General features: G+C 37.5%; 12 protein-coding genes across 12 annotated transcripts; 7 read left to right on the forward strand and 5 right to left on the reverse strand.

Moving 5' to 3' along the window:
* Nucleotides 1–125: 125 nt before the first annotated feature.
* HAP2 (transcription activator HAP2) lies at nucleotides 126–1,028 on the reverse strand (the record flags this gene model as incomplete). Its single annotated transcript, XM_451038.1, has 1 exon — nucleotides 126–1,028. One exon carries the CDS (start codon nucleotides 1,026–1,028, stop codon nucleotides 126–128), a length of 903 nt encoding a protein of 300 aa, XP_451038.1.
* Nucleotides 1,029–1,407: 379 nt separating this feature from the next.
* KLLA0_A00913g (uncharacterized protein) lies at nucleotides 1,408–2,172 on the forward strand (the record flags this gene model as incomplete). Its single annotated transcript, XM_451039.1, has 1 exon — nucleotides 1,408–2,172. The coding sequence occupies one exon, from the start codon at nucleotides 1,408–1,410 to the stop codon at nucleotides 2,170–2,172; it is 765 nt and encodes a 254-aa protein (XP_451039.1).
* A 58-nt stretch (nucleotides 2,173–2,230) lies between these two features.
* Nucleotides 2,231–4,291, reverse strand: MTO1 (tRNA modification protein MTO1; the record flags this gene model as incomplete). Its single annotated transcript, XM_451040.1, has 1 exon — nucleotides 2,231–4,291. The coding sequence occupies one exon, from the start codon at nucleotides 4,289–4,291 to the stop codon at nucleotides 2,231–2,233; it is 2,061 nt and encodes a 686-aa protein (XP_451040.1).
* An 820-nt stretch (nucleotides 4,292–5,111) lies between these two features.
* ADE57 (bifunctional aminoimidazole ribotide synthase/glycinamide ribotide synthase) lies at nucleotides 5,112–7,490 on the forward strand (the record flags this gene model as incomplete). Its single annotated transcript, XM_451041.1, has 1 exon — nucleotides 5,112–7,490. The coding sequence occupies one exon, from the start codon at nucleotides 5,112–5,114 to the stop codon at nucleotides 7,488–7,490; it is 2,379 nt and encodes a 792-aa protein (XP_451041.1).
* Nucleotides 7,491–7,673: 183 nt separating this feature from the next.
* On the reverse strand, nucleotides 7,674–8,705 carry MRX20 (Mrx20p; the record flags this gene model as incomplete). Its single annotated transcript, XM_451042.1, has 1 exon — nucleotides 7,674–8,705. One exon carries the CDS (start codon nucleotides 8,703–8,705, stop codon nucleotides 7,674–7,676), a length of 1,032 nt encoding a protein of 343 aa, XP_451042.1.
* Nucleotides 8,706–9,504: 799 nt separating this feature from the next.
* Nucleotides 9,505–11,106, forward strand: DUG1 (metallodipeptidase; the record flags this gene model as incomplete). The annotated part of the gene is made up of 1 exon (XM_451043.1): nucleotides 9,505–11,106. The coding sequence occupies one exon, from the start codon at nucleotides 9,505–9,507 to the stop codon at nucleotides 11,104–11,106; it is 1,602 nt and encodes a 533-aa protein (XP_451043.1).
* Nucleotides 11,107–11,495: 389 nt separating this feature from the next.
* Nucleotides 11,496–14,081, forward strand: SEC15 (Rab GTPase-binding exocyst subunit SEC15; the record flags this gene model as incomplete). The annotated part of the gene is made up of 1 exon (XM_451044.1): nucleotides 11,496–14,081. The coding sequence occupies one exon, from the start codon at nucleotides 11,496–11,498 to the stop codon at nucleotides 14,079–14,081; it is 2,586 nt and encodes an 861-aa protein (XP_451044.1).
* A 323-nt stretch (nucleotides 14,082–14,404) lies between these two features.
* TAN1 (putative tRNA acetyltransferase) lies at nucleotides 14,405–15,334 on the forward strand (the record flags this gene model as incomplete). The annotated part of the gene is made up of 1 exon (XM_451045.1): nucleotides 14,405–15,334. The coding sequence occupies one exon, from the start codon at nucleotides 14,405–14,407 to the stop codon at nucleotides 15,332–15,334; it is 930 nt and encodes a 309-aa protein (XP_451045.1).
* Nucleotides 15,335–15,371: 37 nt separating this feature from the next.
* Nucleotides 15,372–15,980, reverse strand: EMC4 (chaperone EMC4; the record flags this gene model as incomplete). The annotated part of the gene is made up of 1 exon (XM_451046.1): nucleotides 15,372–15,980. One exon carries the CDS (start codon nucleotides 15,978–15,980, stop codon nucleotides 15,372–15,374), a length of 609 nt encoding a protein of 202 aa, XP_451046.1.
* Nucleotides 15,981–17,148: 1,168 nt separating this feature from the next.
* IRC6 (Irc6p) lies at nucleotides 17,149–17,850 on the forward strand (the record flags this gene model as incomplete). The annotated part of the gene is made up of 1 exon (XM_451047.1): nucleotides 17,149–17,850. The coding sequence occupies one exon, from the start codon at nucleotides 17,149–17,151 to the stop codon at nucleotides 17,848–17,850; it is 702 nt and encodes a 233-aa protein (XP_451047.1).
* Nucleotides 17,851–17,914: 64 nt separating this feature from the next.
* On the reverse strand, nucleotides 17,915–18,544 carry KEG1 (Keg1p; the record flags this gene model as incomplete). Its single annotated transcript, XM_451048.1, has 1 exon — nucleotides 17,915–18,544. One exon carries the CDS (start codon nucleotides 18,542–18,544, stop codon nucleotides 17,915–17,917), a length of 630 nt encoding a protein of 209 aa, XP_451048.1.
* A 314-nt stretch (nucleotides 18,545–18,858) lies between these two features.
* ERJ5 (Erj5p) lies at nucleotides 18,859–19,692 on the forward strand (the record flags this gene model as incomplete). The annotated part of the gene is made up of 1 exon (XM_451049.1): nucleotides 18,859–19,692. One exon carries the CDS (start codon nucleotides 18,859–18,861, stop codon nucleotides 19,690–19,692), a length of 834 nt encoding a protein of 277 aa, XP_451049.1.
* Nucleotides 19,693–19,757: the final 65 nt, after the last annotated feature.

Below are 19,757 nucleotides of genomic sequence, written 5' to 3' on the forward strand. Positions count from 1 at the left end.
TTAAAAACTGATAAATTATTCAAGTCCGTTTTTTGTTTATATATTTCAAAAACTTCAAAGACCGTTTAGTTAGGTTTTCAGGGTTTGTTATTGAAACAATGCAGGAATATCTGATATTCTAATTTTCAATTAGAAGCTTCTTTAGCCACAGGTTTTTCGTCTGACTTTTCATTGTTATTATCTTTGACAGGCCCAGGCAATTGCTGTGGAAGAACATTCATTTTAGGTACATGTTCCTGCAGAAAACTATCATTGTCTGTACCCTCTTCTTCTTTTCTTTTCATTTCAGCCATCTCTGCAGCAGTCAAAAATCTTCCTCCTTGTCCTCTTGGTCTTCTCATAGCGTGTTTATGTCTAGATTCATGTAAATACGGCCTGCGTTCTCTTGAAATCTTTAGATTTTCTTCAAGTTTAGCACGAGCATATCTTCTCTTTAGGATACGATAATATTGTTTGGCATTAACGTAAAAGGGTTGCTCTAAAGGCTCAGAGGGAGATATAATATTCATATCATGCGGTTTTGTCCGCTGAAGTTCCATCGAGTTTGAAGTTTCGAGAAATTGTGCAGTTTCTAGGGAAGTCTTAGCATTGGAGACCTGCTTCATGCTATTATCATCAGTTAACTTTTCCATGATCCCGTTCGCATCAGATTCCTCCTGCCGCTGCTGAGGATCATTCTCTAAATGAGGATCGTCATACAGATACACTTTAGTTGGGTTCTCCTGTTCACTCAGAAGGTTATCGCTTTGATCTACGTTAATGCTATGATGTGGGATTGCTTCAACTTGAGCATTCCCTGTACTGTTCCTCGAAATGCTTTCCGATTGTCGTAGTTTTTTCTCTCTGCCGTTAAGAGTTTCGTCTCGGAGCTCCGATATCTCATCATTCGAACGCTTATGTGAATCACCTTGACGTTCAAGTTCAGAAACTTGGAAACTGCCCATGCCGGAATCCAAAGGAGGGTAGTCGTTTTCAGCATCTACACCAGAAGAGAAGTTCTGCTCATAAGTGATAAGTTCAGTGGGCATCTCAATACTGATTTGTGCCTCTAAATACTTCTAGTTTCCAGAGTTCACCTGTCGGTTTCTGCATACAAGTGCGTTAATCATGCACTCCTTCTGAGTTCTCATAGGCCAAATTTTCAATATGTTAGGACTTTTATTTATACAGTGGTGTCCAGGTTTATCGTACGGTTGACCATTATTGACAATGTGTTTAGAGCGTCAATAATTTCAACTACGCCAACTCCAGATCCATGAAGATATCTTCAACTTTAATTGAAGAGTTTAATGGGCCCTATAGTCAGTAAAACGGAAGCAAATAACTTTAATTTGGTATTACGCATTACAATCCCTCTATTGGCACTTGTGGAAAAGTGCGTGAGCTATCTTTGTCACTGATGACTGCATGATGGAAAGTAAAAGGAGACTAGAAGGATTGAAGGGAGTTCTCTCGGAATTGAGCTCTGTTTTGGTCCATGAAGAAGCAAATGATTCAGAAGTCCAAATTAAAAGTAGTGGACAGCAAGGAAATCTCACCGAAATCAATACTTATAACTTTTCACAGGACGTATTCAATAAATTATCAGAATCGAACAGGACAAAAAAACGCAAGCTTCGTGTCACTGAAGATGTCTCGATTGTTGCAGAAAAGGAAGACCTAAATGTAAACAAATCTGCTTTATCTGAAGATGAGAATGAGCGCGATGGTATTCCTCTTTTTGTGCAGGATTCTTCTATATTCTCTGACATTGTCGATGAAGAAGTCGACACTGCCAATGCTACACCACTTTACGATAGGAAACAAAAACTGACTTCAGTTGAGGAAACTCTCAATACTACCAATTGCAACTTTCCTTCGCATGAGCTGCGGCACTTGATGACCACATTCCTATACCAATCATCTCATTCCAAGAAGTTCACGCTGCCGTCTAAATCAGCAGAGGAATTGAAAGCAATTATCAATGATTTTATTGATTCTCTAGCTCGAAGTATCTCCAGCATGATTGCCAATAAAGAAACAAACAGTGTAGATAGACCAACTATACTGAGGCTCTTTTCAAAATTCGGAACAGTTAACAAAAAAACTACAAATCAGGAACTATTTGAAATATGCAGGCGTTACTTAAATCTTGAAGATTTAAATGAACTGGAAATATCGTTATTTTCATGATAGTTAAAGAATTAATAAAGAGATTGCGATGCTATTGTATATACATGATTTTCAGTCTTTAGCTTTGCTGTATCCGATCATTTTTGATTACAGATTGTTGAGACCTGACAAGTTTATAAAGTTCGAAAATTGATGCTGGCGTCATCCCTTGAATTCTCCTTGCCTGCCCTATAGTAGCAGGTTGAACAGTATTCAAAATCGTTTTACACTCAGAGCTAATGGATGGAATCTTTGTGTAGTCATAATTCAAAGGGAGCAACATATTTTCATCCGCCTGGAATGCCTTAATGAATTGGTTTTGTCTTTTTAGATACGGAGCATATTTAGCTTCGACATTGATTTTCAGTAAAATGTGAACTGGAATTTCACTGGAATCGATAGATAAATCTGGGATAGCTTTGATTAATGAATCTAGCGTGACACCATTAAATTTAAACATATCCCATGCATTTTGGCTTTTGTGCGTTGATCCTACAGCGACATCGAGTAGCTGGTCCCATTTATGGTTGGATAGGACGTAAGATTTCAGAGTGTTCTCCAATTCTCTGTATATGGTTTTGTCCAATAAAAAGCGTTGCCAACGCTCTTCACTGACAACACCTAGCTTTTTCCCCTTTTCTGTTAACCTAAAATCTGCATTATCCGCTCTGACCGTAACTCGAAATTCGGACCTTGATGTAAACATACGATAAGGTTCTTCTACTCCCTTCGTGATTAAGTCATCAATAAGCACCCCTGTATAGGAGTCAGATCTTGAAAGAATTAACGGAGGACGTCCTCTTGCTGATAAGCCAGCATTAATGCCTGCGACCACCCCTTGCGCGCAGGCTTCTTCATAACCAGTAGTACCATTTATTTGACCGGCCAAATACAAACCATCAATAAGCTTAGTCTCCAAAGTTTGTTTCAATTCTCGAGGATCAACATAATCATACTCAACTCCGTAAGCAGGCTGCAATATCTTTACATTTTCTAGCCCAGGAATCATTCTCATCATAATTTCCTGAACATCCTCAGGCATTGAATTCGATATTCCATTTGGATATATGACGTCTGTATTTAACCCTTCAGGCTCCAACCATATTCTGTGCGAATCTTTGTCACTAAATCTGATAATTTTAGCTTCTAAGGACGGACAATATCGAGGACCTTTGACAGTTTCTCTAATATGAATAGATTGATGCAAATTAAGCTTTAAATAATCATGCAATTCGGAAGTAGTGCGTGTACCATAACATAAAATTTGGTCTTTGATACTCACTTCATTATTCATGTATGACATTGGATACGGGGGGTCATCACCGTATTGTTTTTCAAGATTCGTAAAATCAATGGTTCTACCATCAAGTCTTGCCGGAGTACCAGTCTTTAATCTACCCAACTTAAATCCAGCAGCTTTCAACGTATGACTTATTCCATAGGTAGGTGCTTCACCAATTCTTCCGGCAGGAATGGTTTTCAAACCAATATGAATTTCTGCACTTAGAAATGTACCAGTTGAAATGACAACTTTGGAACATTTGATAACCTCATCATTATCTAGAACCACCCCTCGCACATCGCCAAAATTTCTATTATTTACATCATTGGCAAAAGACACTTTCAGTGTGTGGTCTATTATAACGTCCTTCACTTTGCCGGAGAATAGAGTTAGGTTTGGATAATTTTGTAGTGCGTTTTGCATTTCCTTCAAATATAACTCTCGGTCAATCTGAGCACGAGGACCCCAAACAGCAGCACCCCTACTTTGATTTAACATCTTGAACTGTATTCCTGCTTTATCCGTGACCTTAGCAGCCACACCATCTAAAGCATCTACTTCTCTAAGCAAAGTGCCCTTTCCAACACCACCCATTGATGGATTGCACGAGCAGGTACCTATTTTATCTAAGAAAGGCGTAATAAGCATAGTTTCAGCACCTGATCTAGCTGAACCAGCTGCTGCCTCACATCCAGCATGTCCCGCACCAACTACAACCACATCAACGCTTGTTGCTATTTTCAAAGCTTGTTCTAGGTCATGGTTTATGGATATTGACCTTCTCGGAAGGCGCACTACCACACGTCTTGCAACATGCCTACAAGGAGAAAGACGTCCTTTGAACTGTGAGCTAAGCATTCCTAATGTAATACCAACTAACTGTCTCAGTTATGCATTTAGAAGTGTGATCTATTGTTTGATTTCAGACTATTCAAAACATGTACTTGATGAGATGAGATATGAGAGATGAGCTTTAACTTCTGATCTGATCTCTCTCTTAATCCATGTTAACAATGAAAGAGTGAAAAAAAAAAACTACATATAGTTCAATTTTGTTTCGCAGATGTTTCTACTGACCAATTCGTTTCCATCATTGCCAAATTGAAAGTTTACTTAGGAATATGTCCCGTTGTGGATACTATCACGTGCCCTATCGAATTTGACTTGAAATCAACATATCCGGGTAACATGTAGATCACTTACTAGATGATGGAATATAGAAGCTACAATAGAGTACATTTACCAGTGGACGCAGTGAATAGAACCTATAGCCTGCGCTGCAAATTCTGTCTCCTCAGTAGCTAGCCAATATACTATCTCTACCTGCCTTTTATTGTTCAACTTGGACATGACCCTGTAATGCAATTATAATTTCTACGTTGCACTAATTTCCATACATTAATATTAAGTATTCAACACTGGCAATTTAAAAGAAATTTAAAAAAAAGTATAAAATGATTCAACGTATGATTGGAAAAGCACATCCACAGAAGTCAAGAAAAATTGAGAACCAGAGAGGAGATCTCGAATATTAGTGTTGTAATGTTTAGTTAAATAGGTAACAGTTGGTCTATACTTTGTGTTGTAAAGTTACTGTGGTAAAACACTAGTGATTCATTCGATATTAACTCGTCGTCTGTTTATAAACGGCTCATCCCAGCAATAAAAAGAAAGTAAAATGTCTTTGAATATTTTGGTTTTAGGTAACGGTGGTAGAGAACACGCATTGGTGTGGAAGTTAGCCCAATCTGCCTCTGTTAGCACTATTTATGTTGCTCCAGGTAATGGTGGTACGGCCACGGTTGAAAATGTTGTTAACGTTCCAGAACTTAGTCCATCTCCAGAAAACTTTTCTGCTTTGAAGGAGTTTGTATTGGAGAAGAACATCGGCTTGGTTGTACCAGGTCCAGAACAACCGTTGGTGGATGGGATTACTCAAGTTTTCCAAAGTATTGGTATTCCGGTCTTTGGCCCAAGTGCCAAGGCTGCCATTTTTGAAGGTTCCAAAACATTCTCAAAGGATTTCATGCAGAAGCACAATATTCCTACTGCTCGTTATGCGAACTTCGATGACTACGAAGCGGCTAAAGCTTATCTAGAAAAAGTAGATTATCAGGTGGTATTAAAAGCTGACGGTATCGCTGCAGGAAAGGGTGTTTTGATCCCTACTACCCAAGAAGAAGCTCAAGAAGCCTTGAAAATCATCATGGTGGAAAGACAATTCGGTGACGCTGGTAAAAGCGTTGTCATTGAAGAATTCTTGGAAGGAGATGAAATCTCCATCTTGACAATCTCAGACGGTTACTCATACTTTAACCTACCACCAGCCCAAGACCATAAGAGAATTGGTGAAAATGACACCGGTTTGAACACTGGTGGTATGGGTGCTTATGCTCCGGCACCTGTTGCTACTCCAAAGTTGTTGGAACAAATTGATAAGACTATTGTCAAACCAAGTATTGATGGTATGAGAAAGGACAAATTGCCATTTGTCGGTGTCTTGTTTACTGGTATCATCTTGACTAAGAACGGTCCCAAGGTATTAGAGTACAATGTTAGATTTGGTGACCCAGAAACGCAAACAGTCTTGCCATTGTTGACTGAAGACACCGATTTGGCTCAAGTCTTTTTAGCAGCTGCTGAACATAGATTGGATTCAGTTGACATCAAAATCAAGGACAACTGCTATGCTACTACTGTAGTTTTAGCTGCTGGTGGCTACCCAGAGTCATACAAGAAGGGAGACGAGATTACGGTTGATTCTTCGAAGATTCCAACTGATACCTACATTTTCCATGCTGGCACGAAATCTGATAACGGAAAAGTGTACACTAATGGTGGTAGAGTGATTGCATCTTCTGCTGTTGCCCCAACTTTGAAAGAAGCCGTCGACAAAGCTTATGAAGGTGTAGAATCTGTTCAATTTAGCAACAGATACTTTAGAAAAGATATTGCTCATCGCGCCTTCAAGAATTCAGCTGCCTCTGCTGGAAAGTCAATCACCTATGCCGAAGCAGGTGTTTCCGTCGATAACGGAAATCTTTTAGTGCAAAAGATTAAAGCTACAGTTAAGTCTACCAGCAGACCTGGTACTGACTCTGATATCGGTGGTTTTGGTGGTTTGTTTGACTTGAAAGCCGCTGGTTACAATACTGATGAAACCTTATTGGTCGCTGCAACCGATGGTGTTGGTACAAAGCTAATGATTGCTCAAGAAACTGACATACACAACACCGTCGGTATTGACTTGGTTGCCATGAATGTTAACGATTTGGTCGTCCAAGGTGCAGAGCCTCTATTATTCTTGGATTACTTTGCTACTGGTGCTTTGGATATCAAGGTTGCATCGGACTTTGTCTCCGGTGTTGCCACTGGCTGTATCCAAGCTGGTTGTGCATTGGTTGGTGGTGAAACCTCAGAAATGCCAGGTATGTACCCACCAGGTCACTACGATACAAACGGTACCGCTGTAGGCGCCGTTAACAAAACTCAAATTCTACCAAAAGTAGAAGAAATGGGTTCTGGAAATGTCCTTTTGGGGTTGTCATCTGATGGTGTTCATTCGAATGGGCTCTCCTTGGTTAGAAAAATCATTGAACACACTGGTCTACCGTGGGAAGCTGAATGTCCATGGGATGCTTCAAAGACTCTAGGTGAAGCTATTCTTGTGCCAACAAGAATATACGTGAAACAATTATTACCTTCGATCAAAGAGCAACTACTATTAGGTTTAGCTCATATCACTGGTGGTGGTTTAGTTGAAAACGTTCCAAGAGCTTTACCAAAGCATTTACAAGCAAAGATAAATATGAATACCTGGGAAGTACCAGAAGTTTTCAAATGGTTTGGTAAAGCGGGTAATGTTCCTCTTGAAGATATTCTAAAAACTTTCAACATGGGTATCGGTATGGTTCTAATAGTTAAGAAGGAGAATGTTGAAAGAGTTACTGAATTACTAAAGCAATCTGGCGAAACCGTATACGAAATCGGTGTCTTAGTTGAAAGACCATCTAACGAAGCCGGCTGCATTGTCCAAAATGCGAGTGGTCTTTACTGAGTGAATTGGTATCTCTTAGAAATATATCCAATAATATAGTGGTAGGTAACCTGTATACTACAACAATGATAAATTAAACTTGAACATTAATTACTCTTGTACCTTATTACCTGCTCAAGATGGCCGAAAGTGTCGTTAAGTTATTATTTACAGAAAGTTAAGCTAAAATGAACCATAAAGGAATCAATCATGCCCTAAAGAACGTTCATATTGCATTGAAAGCATCAAATTATCAACGTATTGGTAGACACCAAACGATACACCTCCTGATAATCCAACCTTAAAAAGACGTGGGACCCAACCCTTCCAAAGACTTGTTAATCCTTCCTCGATAAAAGTCCTATAAACACAATTCAAAGAATTCCTGTATAAAGACCAAGTGTATTTGCTTTGCATCCTTGTCTTGACAACATCAATTGGTTGTGTTAATGCTACAACTGCGCAAGACGAGAAAACTCCAATACCAAAAGCATAATATTCGCTTAGCGGTTTGTTTGGGGATATCATTTGTTTCAATGTAGTATACGTCGTGAAACGAACAGCACTGTTACCAACCTGTCTGAAAATAGTAGGCATACTACCCTGAAAAAAAGTGGTGAATCCCCTTGTCTGTACCATTTCCCTAACAGTGGTGAAAATGTTGGTAGAAGGATGCTTTTCATAATACAAGAACTTCTCATATCTAGGATTTATTTCCTTCTTTACTTGCTTGTATAATTTTGGCCTTATTTGTTCCTTGGTTTCCATGTTATTCACTGATTTAGATCTAGGTTTGTCTTTCCCTCCCGTTTCAACTTCTTCCTGATATCTGTTAGAAAGGATGAGAGCGTTTTCAATCATCCTTGTCTTGATATTTTCGAACGGTATTATCAGCATACTTTCCATGAATCCTGTAATTGAACCAGCAGCGATCAATCTCAATCCACTAACTGGCGCTTCTGGGTTTTCTGGGTCCTTTAACAACTGACAGGCTTTATCGAAAGTCGCAAATCTTGTCGCAGTTTTCAATAAAATTCCAATGTTAAGCGCAGAGCAACCTGCGAAATAACTCTTGACGTGATGAAACATGTTGAAAGCCTCGGCATTTGGAAGAGAACGATGCAATTGCTGCCCAGTTTTCAAAAACTCAAATGGATGAGACAATGTTGTCTGGAAGACAGCTGCAGCAGATCCTGCCAGTAAATTACTGTAAAGAGAAGGATTGGTGTCCGACATCCCAGCCGTGATAAAATTTCAAAGAATAGGGCGCAAGCTGAAATAAAATTCGGAAAAACACAAACAATCTGCTCAGGCTTATTCGCTAAACCACGTCGGGTGGAACCTAACTACTCAGATTTACTTTATTTAATGCAATCAAAATTGAACAGGATATTTCGTTTTGGAGCAATCTACCAAATTTTAAGGTTTTTTCATCACTATCACTATAGGTTTGATTTAATTTCAGACAAAACTCTCCATTACAGATCACATGATATTTAATTAGCCTATGACCAGACAGGTAAAACTGGATACATAGAAACTAATATTACCCGGCTACCATATGGATTCCTTTTTCTTGGACAACATTTCAGGAATTCTTGCCTGAACTAGAAGCAGAACCTTCAATAACCGAAAGAGCAACTCCACTATACAGTACCCCCATTTCCCCTCTTACCGAAATAATGTGCCACTTTTATAAAACTACCACTAGATCATAACGTACAATTGACTTTTTCGTTTGTGCCTTATGGTTTTTTTTTTTTTTTTTTTGGGCTGTTTTACGGTTCAGATTTTGACACTTTTATTTTCATCAAGTCCCTCGACTGTAAATTGTGTGGGAAAAAGATAAGGAAACGAAATGAAACTAGGAATGATTTCAGGATTTTCGCTTTTGACAGATACATCAAAGGTTGTTGTTATTTGGGCATGGTTATCATATTTGTATGCATATATAAAAAGCCATTGTGGTAATTGTGGTAATTGACTAGTTATAATAGCTAATCTTTGTACTTTAACCTGAACTTTATTGGTTTTCATGCTTGCTAGGGTATTTCCAAAAAGATCCAGTTTTGCAGCAAACCATACCATAAAAACTACAGTTACAGTTAAAACGAGAAGGAGCTCAAGATTTTATAGCAAACTTTCAATTGATAATAATAATCTAAGAAAGATAAAGATGTCAAGTTCGGTTGCTGAGAAGAATTTCGAATCATTGTTTCAAAAAATTGATGAATTGAAACCAAGATTCATCGAACGTTTGGCCAAGGCAATTGAAATTCCAGCTGTCTCTGGTGATGAGACTTTGAGACCACAAGTAATTAAGAAGGCTCATTACCTTGCTGGTGAGTTGAAGAAGCTAGGGTTCTCTGATATACAAATGAAGGAATTGGGTACTCAACCACCACCGGTTGCTGACCCTAACTTACAATTGCCTCCAGTGATCTTGGCTCGTTACGGTAACGATCCAGATAAGAAAACCGTGTTAGTGTACGGTCATTATGATGTGCAACCTGCCAGTCTTGAAGACGGTTGGAACACTGACCCATTCAAGTTAGTTGTTAACGAAGAAAAACAGATTATGTACGGTAGAGGTGTAAGCGACGACTCTGGTCCAGTGAAAGGTTGGTTGAACGTTGTTGAAGCTCACAGAGAATTGGGTCTTGATTTACCAGTTAATTTGATTACTTGTTTGGAAGGTATGGAAGAATCTGGTTCCATTGGATTGGATAAGTTGATCGCCGAAGAAGCCGAAGGCTACTTTAGGACTGTGGACACCGTTTGTATCTCTGACAACTATTGGCTAGGTACTCAAAAACCCGTTTTAACTTATGGTTTGAGAGGTTGTAACTACTATCAAATTATCATTGAGGGACCAGGTGCCGATTTGCACTCTGGTATCTTCGGTGGCTCCATTTCTGAACCAATGATCGATTTAGTCCAAGTCATGAGTACTCTAGTTGACACTAAGGGTAACATCTTGATTGACGGTATCAAAGAAATGGTCGCTCCTGTATTGGAAACCGAAGATGCCTTGTATGACAAGATCGATTACTCAGTTGATGAATTCAATGCTGCCTCTGGTTCAAAGACTGCCTTGTACGATAACAAGAAAGACATCTTGATGCACAGATGGAGATATCCTTCTCTATCCATTCATGGTGTTGAAGGTGCATTCCATGGTTCTGGTGCTAAGACCGTCATACCATCTAAGGTTATCGGTAAGTTCTCAATCAGAACTGTTCCAAATATCGAATCAGCAAAGTTAGACCAATTCGTAATTGATCATTGTAACAAGGCGTTCGCCAAATTACAGTCTCCAAACAAATTTAAGGCTGAATTAATACATGATGGTAATTACTGGGTTTCTGATCCTTTCAATGCATCTTTCTCCGCTGCTGCAAAGGCCACAAAGGTTGTGTGGGGTGTCGAGCCTGACTTTACCAGAGAAGGTGGCTCCATTCCGATCACTCTTACTTTTGAACAAGAATTGAAGAGCAATGTCCTTCTATTACCAATGGGTAGAGGTGACGATGGTGCCCATTCCATTAACGAGAAATTGGATTTGAGTAACTACTTTGGTGGTATGAAGACCATGGCTGCTTACTTGCACTACTATGCTGCTTCTGAGGAGAAATAAGTCGATACTGGGTTTATTTATTGATTACTATATATTCATCCATAATCATGATTAATCTCCTTATTTAAAAACGAGTGGCAGAAAGAAATTTGATAACAGTGACAAAAATGATGAATATGTAACACGCTCCAGCATCATCTTGTGCCTGACCTGATTGTCCACTATGACGTTCCTCCGAAGTGAGTGAATAAATGGTTTAACTTTGTTACCCGCATCTAACTCTTCTTAAGTTTATTATGTTGTTGATTTAGACATACCAGTAACAGAAATTAAAGAATAGCTACATATATATACTAATGGTCTCTGCGGGGATTTGTTGAATAAGCCTCGGCATCTTAACCAAAAGTTAATACCACAATAGCATAAGCATTAAGCAAAGCTCATTGAGAATGGACCAAGATCCACAATTAGCAGTTTCTCAAGATCTTCAGCGTGCTCTGTTGACCGCGGAATTCGTATCAAAAAGTGGAAGTTCGAACCAGGATCAAGGTGAAGATGAATTATTCGAGTTAGACCCTCAAATATTTGATAGATGGGTTCCTCTTTTGCGCCAAACTATTGACGAAGGCCAATTGAATACTGTAATCGATGATCTGTATGCCTCAATTGATGATCACTTCGAAAATCTTGAGACCCAAATTCTACAGGATTCTCAAATAAACAACAACCTAGTAACTTCTATTAACGAAATTCAGAAAGTTCAGCAGATTATAGACGGATCATTACAAAATGATATTAAGAATTTACAAAGCCAAGTACGACACTCTACCTTGAACTTAGTTTCCAGGAAACAGATACTGATTGATAACACCAAGACTTCCTCCAAGATTACAGAATCTTCGATTCTCATTCAAAAAGTTCTACAAATTCTTGAGCTCTTTAACCGCTGCCGTGAACTAATAGAAGAGAAGGATTTCTTCAAAGCTTTACAAACAATAGAAACATTCGAAACTATATATCTCCAGGATTTCAAACAGTACAATTTTGAATTTCTTAATCAAATATATACATCAATCCCGATGTTGAAATCCCAAATTAAAGACGAATCAATCAACCTAATTAAGAAATCGTTAAATTACAACCTTGAGAAAACATTCAGCGTTATAGGTGAAAAATACTACGATGTATATGAGACTCAGATTTTACAAGACTGGCTAAAGACCAAACAATCCATGAAATTACACAACTATAAATTTAATTCTCCTGTCGAAATATCATTGCGTGACACTTCAAAACTTGATTCTTTACAATTACAAAACTTCTGTCAGCTTCATGAATTTCATGACTCAATATTGATTTTTCAATCTTTGAATGAAATGGATTTCTTTATCGATGAATTTCGTAAAGAATACGAGTTCAGGAAGTCAAAACTAATTCACCCGTTATTTCTGAAAGATTTTTCGACGGTATCTCATTCAAACGGAAAGATAGACGCTTTTGCTGAGAAACTAGACCTAAGTTTTTTTAAAGAGTACATTCTTAAGATTTTGGGTTTCCTTGTGTACGACAAAGAGTTGCATAAGTCGACTGACTATGTTCTCTCAAACAATAATAACCCTAACTCGACTGACATATTTTGGACGTCTATCATGAACAAGTTGTACCCATATTTGATTACAATGGTAAAAGAGAAATTGACCACCGAGCAGTTGTTAACCGAATTCAAAGATTTCCTTGGCGTTCTTATAGCAATTCTAGAAAATTTGAAACTAAATGTAGAGTTACTTTACAAAGTACAAGTCGAAACATTCAGTCAGTACTGCGAACTACTTGTATTTTTATTTCAGAAAGAATTCACCAACTTGTTGCAAGATGATGACTTTATGCCTTTGGCAATTACTGACAAGGCATTATATGAAAAAATTTTGAAAATATGTTGGTTGGCAGATCAGGGATCAGACACATCTAACACAACAAATGACAACTTTTCTGCGACTTTTCCGTTCTCACCCCTGTATCCAATGACCTGTACTTTAGTGAAAAAAACATACTCCAGTTTGCACTCCTTCATTTCTATTTTTTACAAACACGATATATCACATTTAAACCTGATAGTGATAAAAGCAATCGACAACATATTCGATAGAGTTGTCAACGATAACATAAAGAGTAAGTTAGATACTACCTCCAGAGAAGAAATTGCCCAAATTTTGGTAAACTTGGATTATTTTGTGATTGCTGCCAAAGAATTCAGTTTGATTTTGACAAGAGAGAATCTAACAAATAATCCTGACGTAGAGATCAGACTATCTTCCATCAAGAAGCTAATTGAAACAAGAAAAGAAGCAGAAACTAAATTGATCACTTTGATTGATTCCAAGGTAATAGATCTCATGGAATTTATTGAATTTGATTGGAATTCAACTGAGGTACGAACCGAGCCTGATATGACAATCGTTGATATTGCGCAGTTTTTAGAAATGATGTTTACATCTACTTTGGCCATCATCCCGTACAATATCAAAATGTTATTGATATTCCGTGAATTTGATGTAATAACCAGAAGGTTTTTGGAGAAACTACTAAACGAAACTCCAGACAGAATTTCTCCTCAGAGTGTTCAGAATTTCGAAACTGATATGTTGTACTTAGAGAAGACTATCACCAAAATATTTCCGAACGATGTTTCTAGTGTGCCAACAAGTCCGTCGATACCTGCTACCCCAACGGATGTACCAAGCACTGCCGGAAACAGATCATCAACTCAAGTTGAAAATAATATAAAGTCGTTACTGTCGACTTTTACAGATTTGAAGCAGCATATTGGACTCATGAAAATTAATCACTGGGATGAATACAAGGATAACGATATTAGATTGAAAAAGTACTCAAGAGTCAAACCAGAAGTTGCACAATCTCTTCTCTCGAAACTTCAACCACCTTCGTCAGAGCAATCAAATCTAGTATCAGACGAAGGTTCTTCGGCTGAAAGTCGGGCTAATAGTAGATTTGCTAAATTATTCAGTAGAGGTTAACATGTTTGGGCACCATTGGTCACGAAATGATTTATGTCGATACACTTTTCGTCAGAATGAATAAGAAAATAATATAGAACTAAGTAATACACAATAATCAGGCCTTCAAAAGATAAAATACACCCGCATGTGTTGCATGGTTACTCTTAAAGTTTCGTTTTATCTGTCAAACTACATATATGTGTCCCATATTTTTTTCAACACATAATGCCATTGAAATTTTATATCAAAAGAAAATAGATACTCTGGGCATCATATGGAAAGTCATTAAGTTAACCTAATGTGAACAACGTACGGAAGCAACCTGAAGTCAATCACTCACGATGGCAAAAAGAAGCAGAAAAGATTCTAAAGGAGGTATCGTTAAGAGATATAAAGTTGTCAAAAGCACTCTAGATCCTAACACTTCAGGAATCTACATAACGTGTGCAAGAAACAAAGAGAAGGCCGCTGCCTCTGAAATTCTTTCTATTTTTGAAGAAAAGGTAGAAGAGTACTATTCTGATGAGCTCAATGCCATGAACTCGGCCTCTCCTGATGGCTCAGGATCCATCGAAATCGAAAGTAAAGAACCCGTCACAACAGAGTCGAAGAAAGAGATTTCAATTGAAGAGGAACTTCAGCAAGAGTTGGAAGGACTAAAAAACCATAAAACTACCATAGTCGATACCAAAAAAAACAAACCAATATTGGAGCAGCTCGACCTTCAGACTGAGTGTCTAGTCTTTGTGAAGACCCGAAAACCGATTGTTCCAGAAAAGTTTGTTCATAGAATCATCAGAGATCTAGCCGATCCACATGACTTGAGGAAAAGAACAAGATTTGTGCAGAAACTAACACCAATTACCGATTCATGTCATGCCAGTATGGAAGAATTGGCAAAACTTTGTGAACGAGTACTACCACAGCACTTCCACAAAGAGGAGATGGTGCCAGTAAAATTTGCAGTAGAGATCAACAAACGAAACTTTAGTACTATGGATAAAATGGAAATGATTAAATATATTGCTGGATTCGTAGGAAAGCAAGGTTCATTAGAACATAAAGTTGATTTGAAGAATTATGATAAGCTTGTGCTGTTGCAATGCTTTAAAAACAACATCGGAATGTGTGTTGTAGATAAAGATTATCGGACTGATTACAAGAAATATAACGTTCAGGAATTGTTCGAAATGAAGCATAAAAATAAAGAAACTACTCCTACTACTGCAGAGTCTGCCCCGGCTTCTACCCAAAGCAATACTAGCAAATAGACCCTTTTGTATAATGTATTAATTTCGCTACATTCAATTAAATACTTAACGTACGGTATAAATACTCCGTTGGTTGTTGCCAAGCAAGCCAATCACTTGACGTAGTTGGGAACAATCCCATTGAATTCAACTTATGCAAACCTATTCCCATGAGGATTAATTGGTATATCACGTACATAATCATGGCTGCAACTACAGGCGGGGTTACATCATTATCTTTGTTGATTAAATGTTGAAATTTTGACTTAACTCCTAAGATACTTTTGATGGGATTTGAGACCAACATCACAGCAGTCATTATAGGAATAATTTGCAAGCTGTTACCAGACATATATGACATAATTATATTCATGGGAACAGATTTGAGAGGCTCAGAAGATATCTGCCATGCCCGTTCTGCAGTGAGTTTGGCTATACGATTTTGAGCGTCATGATCTATCACCTTAGGGGGCTTCTGTCCTTCGATCTCTAGTTTCTTTATTCCAAACGGATCCGGCAATTTACCACCATTGACACTATTTCGCCTCATCACTTTGTCAACTTTCAAATCTTTCGCCCATTGTGGGATATCTTCTGACATAATTCCCTCTTGAAGCTTGTCTATTAGTCCAATTTCACTCTTGAGGAAATCATAAATCTTTACCATTGGTGAATTCTTACGTATTTGAAACTATCAATTCATGATTTCTTATTTTTAATAACATTAATTAATGTCAGTAAAAAATCACTGTTTTGAAAGAGAATAAAGTGATTAAACAAAAAACAGCCACGTTCGAAGCAGTTACAGGAGCAGTTCAGTATTATTTAGATTATTGTTAACTCACAATATTAAAATAAAAGTCTGAAGTTACAATGGTTGACATATATATATATATATACATGAAAAGGGTTAAGGAAAATATACAGTGCGACAAATAATTTCAACTAATTGGAATTCTGATGTGAATGAATTTGAGCGTATTTTTAAACTTGCACAAGACAGGAGTAAGCATCATATTAGAATCAAAGCCAATATGACACCAAAAAGCTGTAGAAAAAATGATATGGTAATAATTATGGCAGTTTTTTTCCACCAAAGAATACTCTGTAAATCGTTATCGTCAGGCTCGTCAATCACATCGACATTATCAACATTCTCCACGGTATATTCTGCCTCGGCTGGACCTGGAAAAGGTTCTTCCTGGATTGAAGATTGATACTCGTAATTTTTAATTTGTATCTCCTTCTCCATCGGTGTGCTTAGAATTGATTCAATTTGTCTATGCTTTTTAAGGCTTATGCAGAAACTTTACTAAGTCTCAAAAGAAGTAACCTCGAACTGCATACGTCTTTTATATTGAACACAATTATACAATGTCTCAAGGATAATTTCAAAACCATCATAGTCTCTTGAAGAGCAAAATATCATCCTAGGAGGGGAAGTTGTGGTTAAAGTTATGCTCGTTGGTAATTCTGTCATTTTTTTTAAGAAACGGAATTAAAGACAGACAAACACTGCCTACGTGATTATGGCGCATTTTTGGGCAAATAATAATTTAGGTCCAAAGAGTTTCAAAGGTAACGGTATACTCACATCACATTTAATTCCTTGTTTGCATGTTTATAGGAGCTTTTCTTCTGTTTATATGTGCCTCATGACTACATGCAGGTACGACTCTGGAAAGCACAATTAATATTTTCATCAAAATTATATCTTCTGTCGCCAGGACAAAGCCGTTAGGAACTAAAAGTAAATCACTAAAAGATGATCATGCTCTCTTACAATGATTCTTTTCCTGGAGAGTGACTGGCCATAGTAATTTATTGTATTCGCGATGGATAACCATAAAGTCCTTATACTGCTTCCCGAATCCTTGGAGATACAGGAGCACATAGCATTCATATCAACTATATTCCAAAAGCAATATGACGAAACAGAATCTATTGCACGAGATGTGCAATGGAAGACTAAGTACTACGAGACCACTTTAGATCTATACATCGATACATACGATGTGCTCCAAGAATGGGTAAATGATTTTGTCTCTGACGAATGTAAGGAACTTAGAGATGTAATATCTGGCATAATTTTTGTCTTCAAAGATGAGGATCATAAACCTCCGGTTGAATGCCTCAAGAACTTAATTGATGAGAGGATAGAGGATTTCACGGCAAAATTCTTCATTGGTTGTTACTTTAACGAAAATGTCATCGAGGAAGATGAGCTTTATGAACTTAATAGCGACTTATTGGTTCAAAATTTCGAGATTGTCAACTGGTTTGACAAACCCGACCCATCCATGGATAAAGTGGGCTCTGAAAGAATTAAAGAGATAATAGACGTACACCCGTGGTTATCTCATCCAGAGACTCTAAAAAAAAACCAAGGTCAAATAAATATAAGCCCGATTGATTTGGATTCATTTATGACGAAGTTAGAACAAGCAAAGGAAAGATATCAAACGTTTGATGACAGTAAGGAAGCAGAATTATTCATAGAGAAAATTATAGATGAACTCTCTGATATGATAGTATGAATTAAGTAAATTGATGCGATTTAAAAGAAGCTTAATAAATGATTTATGGTTCTATGAATGCTGTTCATTTATATAAAAAGCCTTTGTATAGATGCAAACACAATGGGATAAACACCACCAACACAAACTTATTGAAAAGCACAGTCTTTGGTCCATTGTGATAGTTATCAATCTCAGTATTCAACAATAGTAGGTAAAATTCACTAAGGTATAAGAGTGGAATCATGATAAATGCGTTAAGTCTAGAAGCTAACGATTTTGAGCTTCGTGGTTCAGGTGATGGGCCCTTGAATATTCTATTCCAGTGATAGTACATTTGCGTGAATGAAAGACCAACAATGAAAGAGGAATAACTAGTATTTTTCAAGAGCGGTGAGTGTTCAAAATCATCATAAAAGTGCAGAATGGCTACAAGATATATTAGATTGATATTCTTAAGATTGTGTCTGTTAAAGATCGACCAGGCCAGGCCTCGCATTTTAATCCACCATAGAATGTTACCGACCGCTGAGTATACCATCAAACAACATAGAAACCTATGAATTCCTCCTGGTAGATACTTTCGCGAGACCAATGGAAGAAGAACCAACCAACGAACTAACAAAGCGCAATATAAGAAGGCGCTTGATATATGGAAAAACTGATATAGCTTAACAACCAGCCTCCTTGGCTGTTGTCTTCTAGTAGCATTCATCGTATAATATATGGAATGAATTCTGATGAAGTAAATACTAGCATTAAATATCAGCTGAGAGAATACCAATTGATAACAAGCCCATAATCAGTATTGTATGAGACGCAGTTTATGAATTTCCCGTTATGAAAATAACTGGATTGTTTATTTATATGAAAGAACGGTTTGAAATTCATGTATTGAACGAAAATAAAACTCAAGGCCAAGATGTTTAAATGAAAGAGCATTAAACTAATAAAAAGTGCATTATCAAGCTATAAATTGATCGAATAAATTGTTTATAAGGAATCCATCAAGGTCCAGATATACGGAAAATGCTATCTTCATCCAGACCTGTTACTTATGCGCTTTTTCTTTCGCTATTTGCCGCAGTAGCCTATTGTTTCACTAGGGATGAGATTGAAATTTTCCAATTACAGCAGGAATTGCACACAAAATACGGGTCAAACATGGACTTCTATCAGTTTCTTAAGCTTCCCAAACTAAAGCAATCTACTTCTGCTGAGATAACCAAAAATTTCAAAAAACTAGCGAAGAAATACCATCCTGATAAGAATCCAAAGTACAGGAAGTTGTATGAACGAATTAACTTGATCACCAAGCTATTATCTGATGAAGGTCATCGTAAGACTTACGACTACTATTTGAAAAATGGATTTCCTAAATATGACTACAAAAAAGGTGGGTTTTTCTTCAATAGGGTTACACCCTCTGTATGGTTCACCTTCTTCTTTCTGTATGTTCTTGCTGGTGTAATTCATCTTGTGCTATTGAAACTCCATAACAACGCAAATAAGAAAAGAATTGAGAACTTCGTGGCTAAGGTCAGAGAACAGGACACAACCAATTCATTGGGTGAATCTAAATTGGTCTTCAAAGAGTCTGAGGACTCGGAAGATAAACAATTACTTGTGAGATTCGGTGAAGTGTTCGTCATTCAGCCTGACGAATCATTGGCGAAAATATCCACGGACGACATCATTGATCCTGGTATCAACGACACTCTATTGGTTAAATTACCTAAATGGATCTGGAATAAAACCTTAGGTAAGTTCATCAATATTGGCACTTCGAAAAGTCAACAACCCAATAAAGGCTCTCCAAACAAAAATAAAAGGAACAGCAAAATAAACTCGAAAGCCCAATGAAATGTGAATAGCCTAGGAACCTATAAAGGGCTTTAATAATTCTTGTTAATCTATACGTCATTATA

The sequence above is a fragment of the Kluyveromyces lactis genome (genome assembly GCF_000002515.2).
Source record: "Kluyveromyces lactis strain NRRL Y-1140 chromosome A complete sequence".
Lineage (NCBI taxonomy): Eukaryota > Fungi > Ascomycota > Saccharomycetes > Saccharomycetales > Saccharomycetaceae > Kluyveromyces > Kluyveromyces lactis.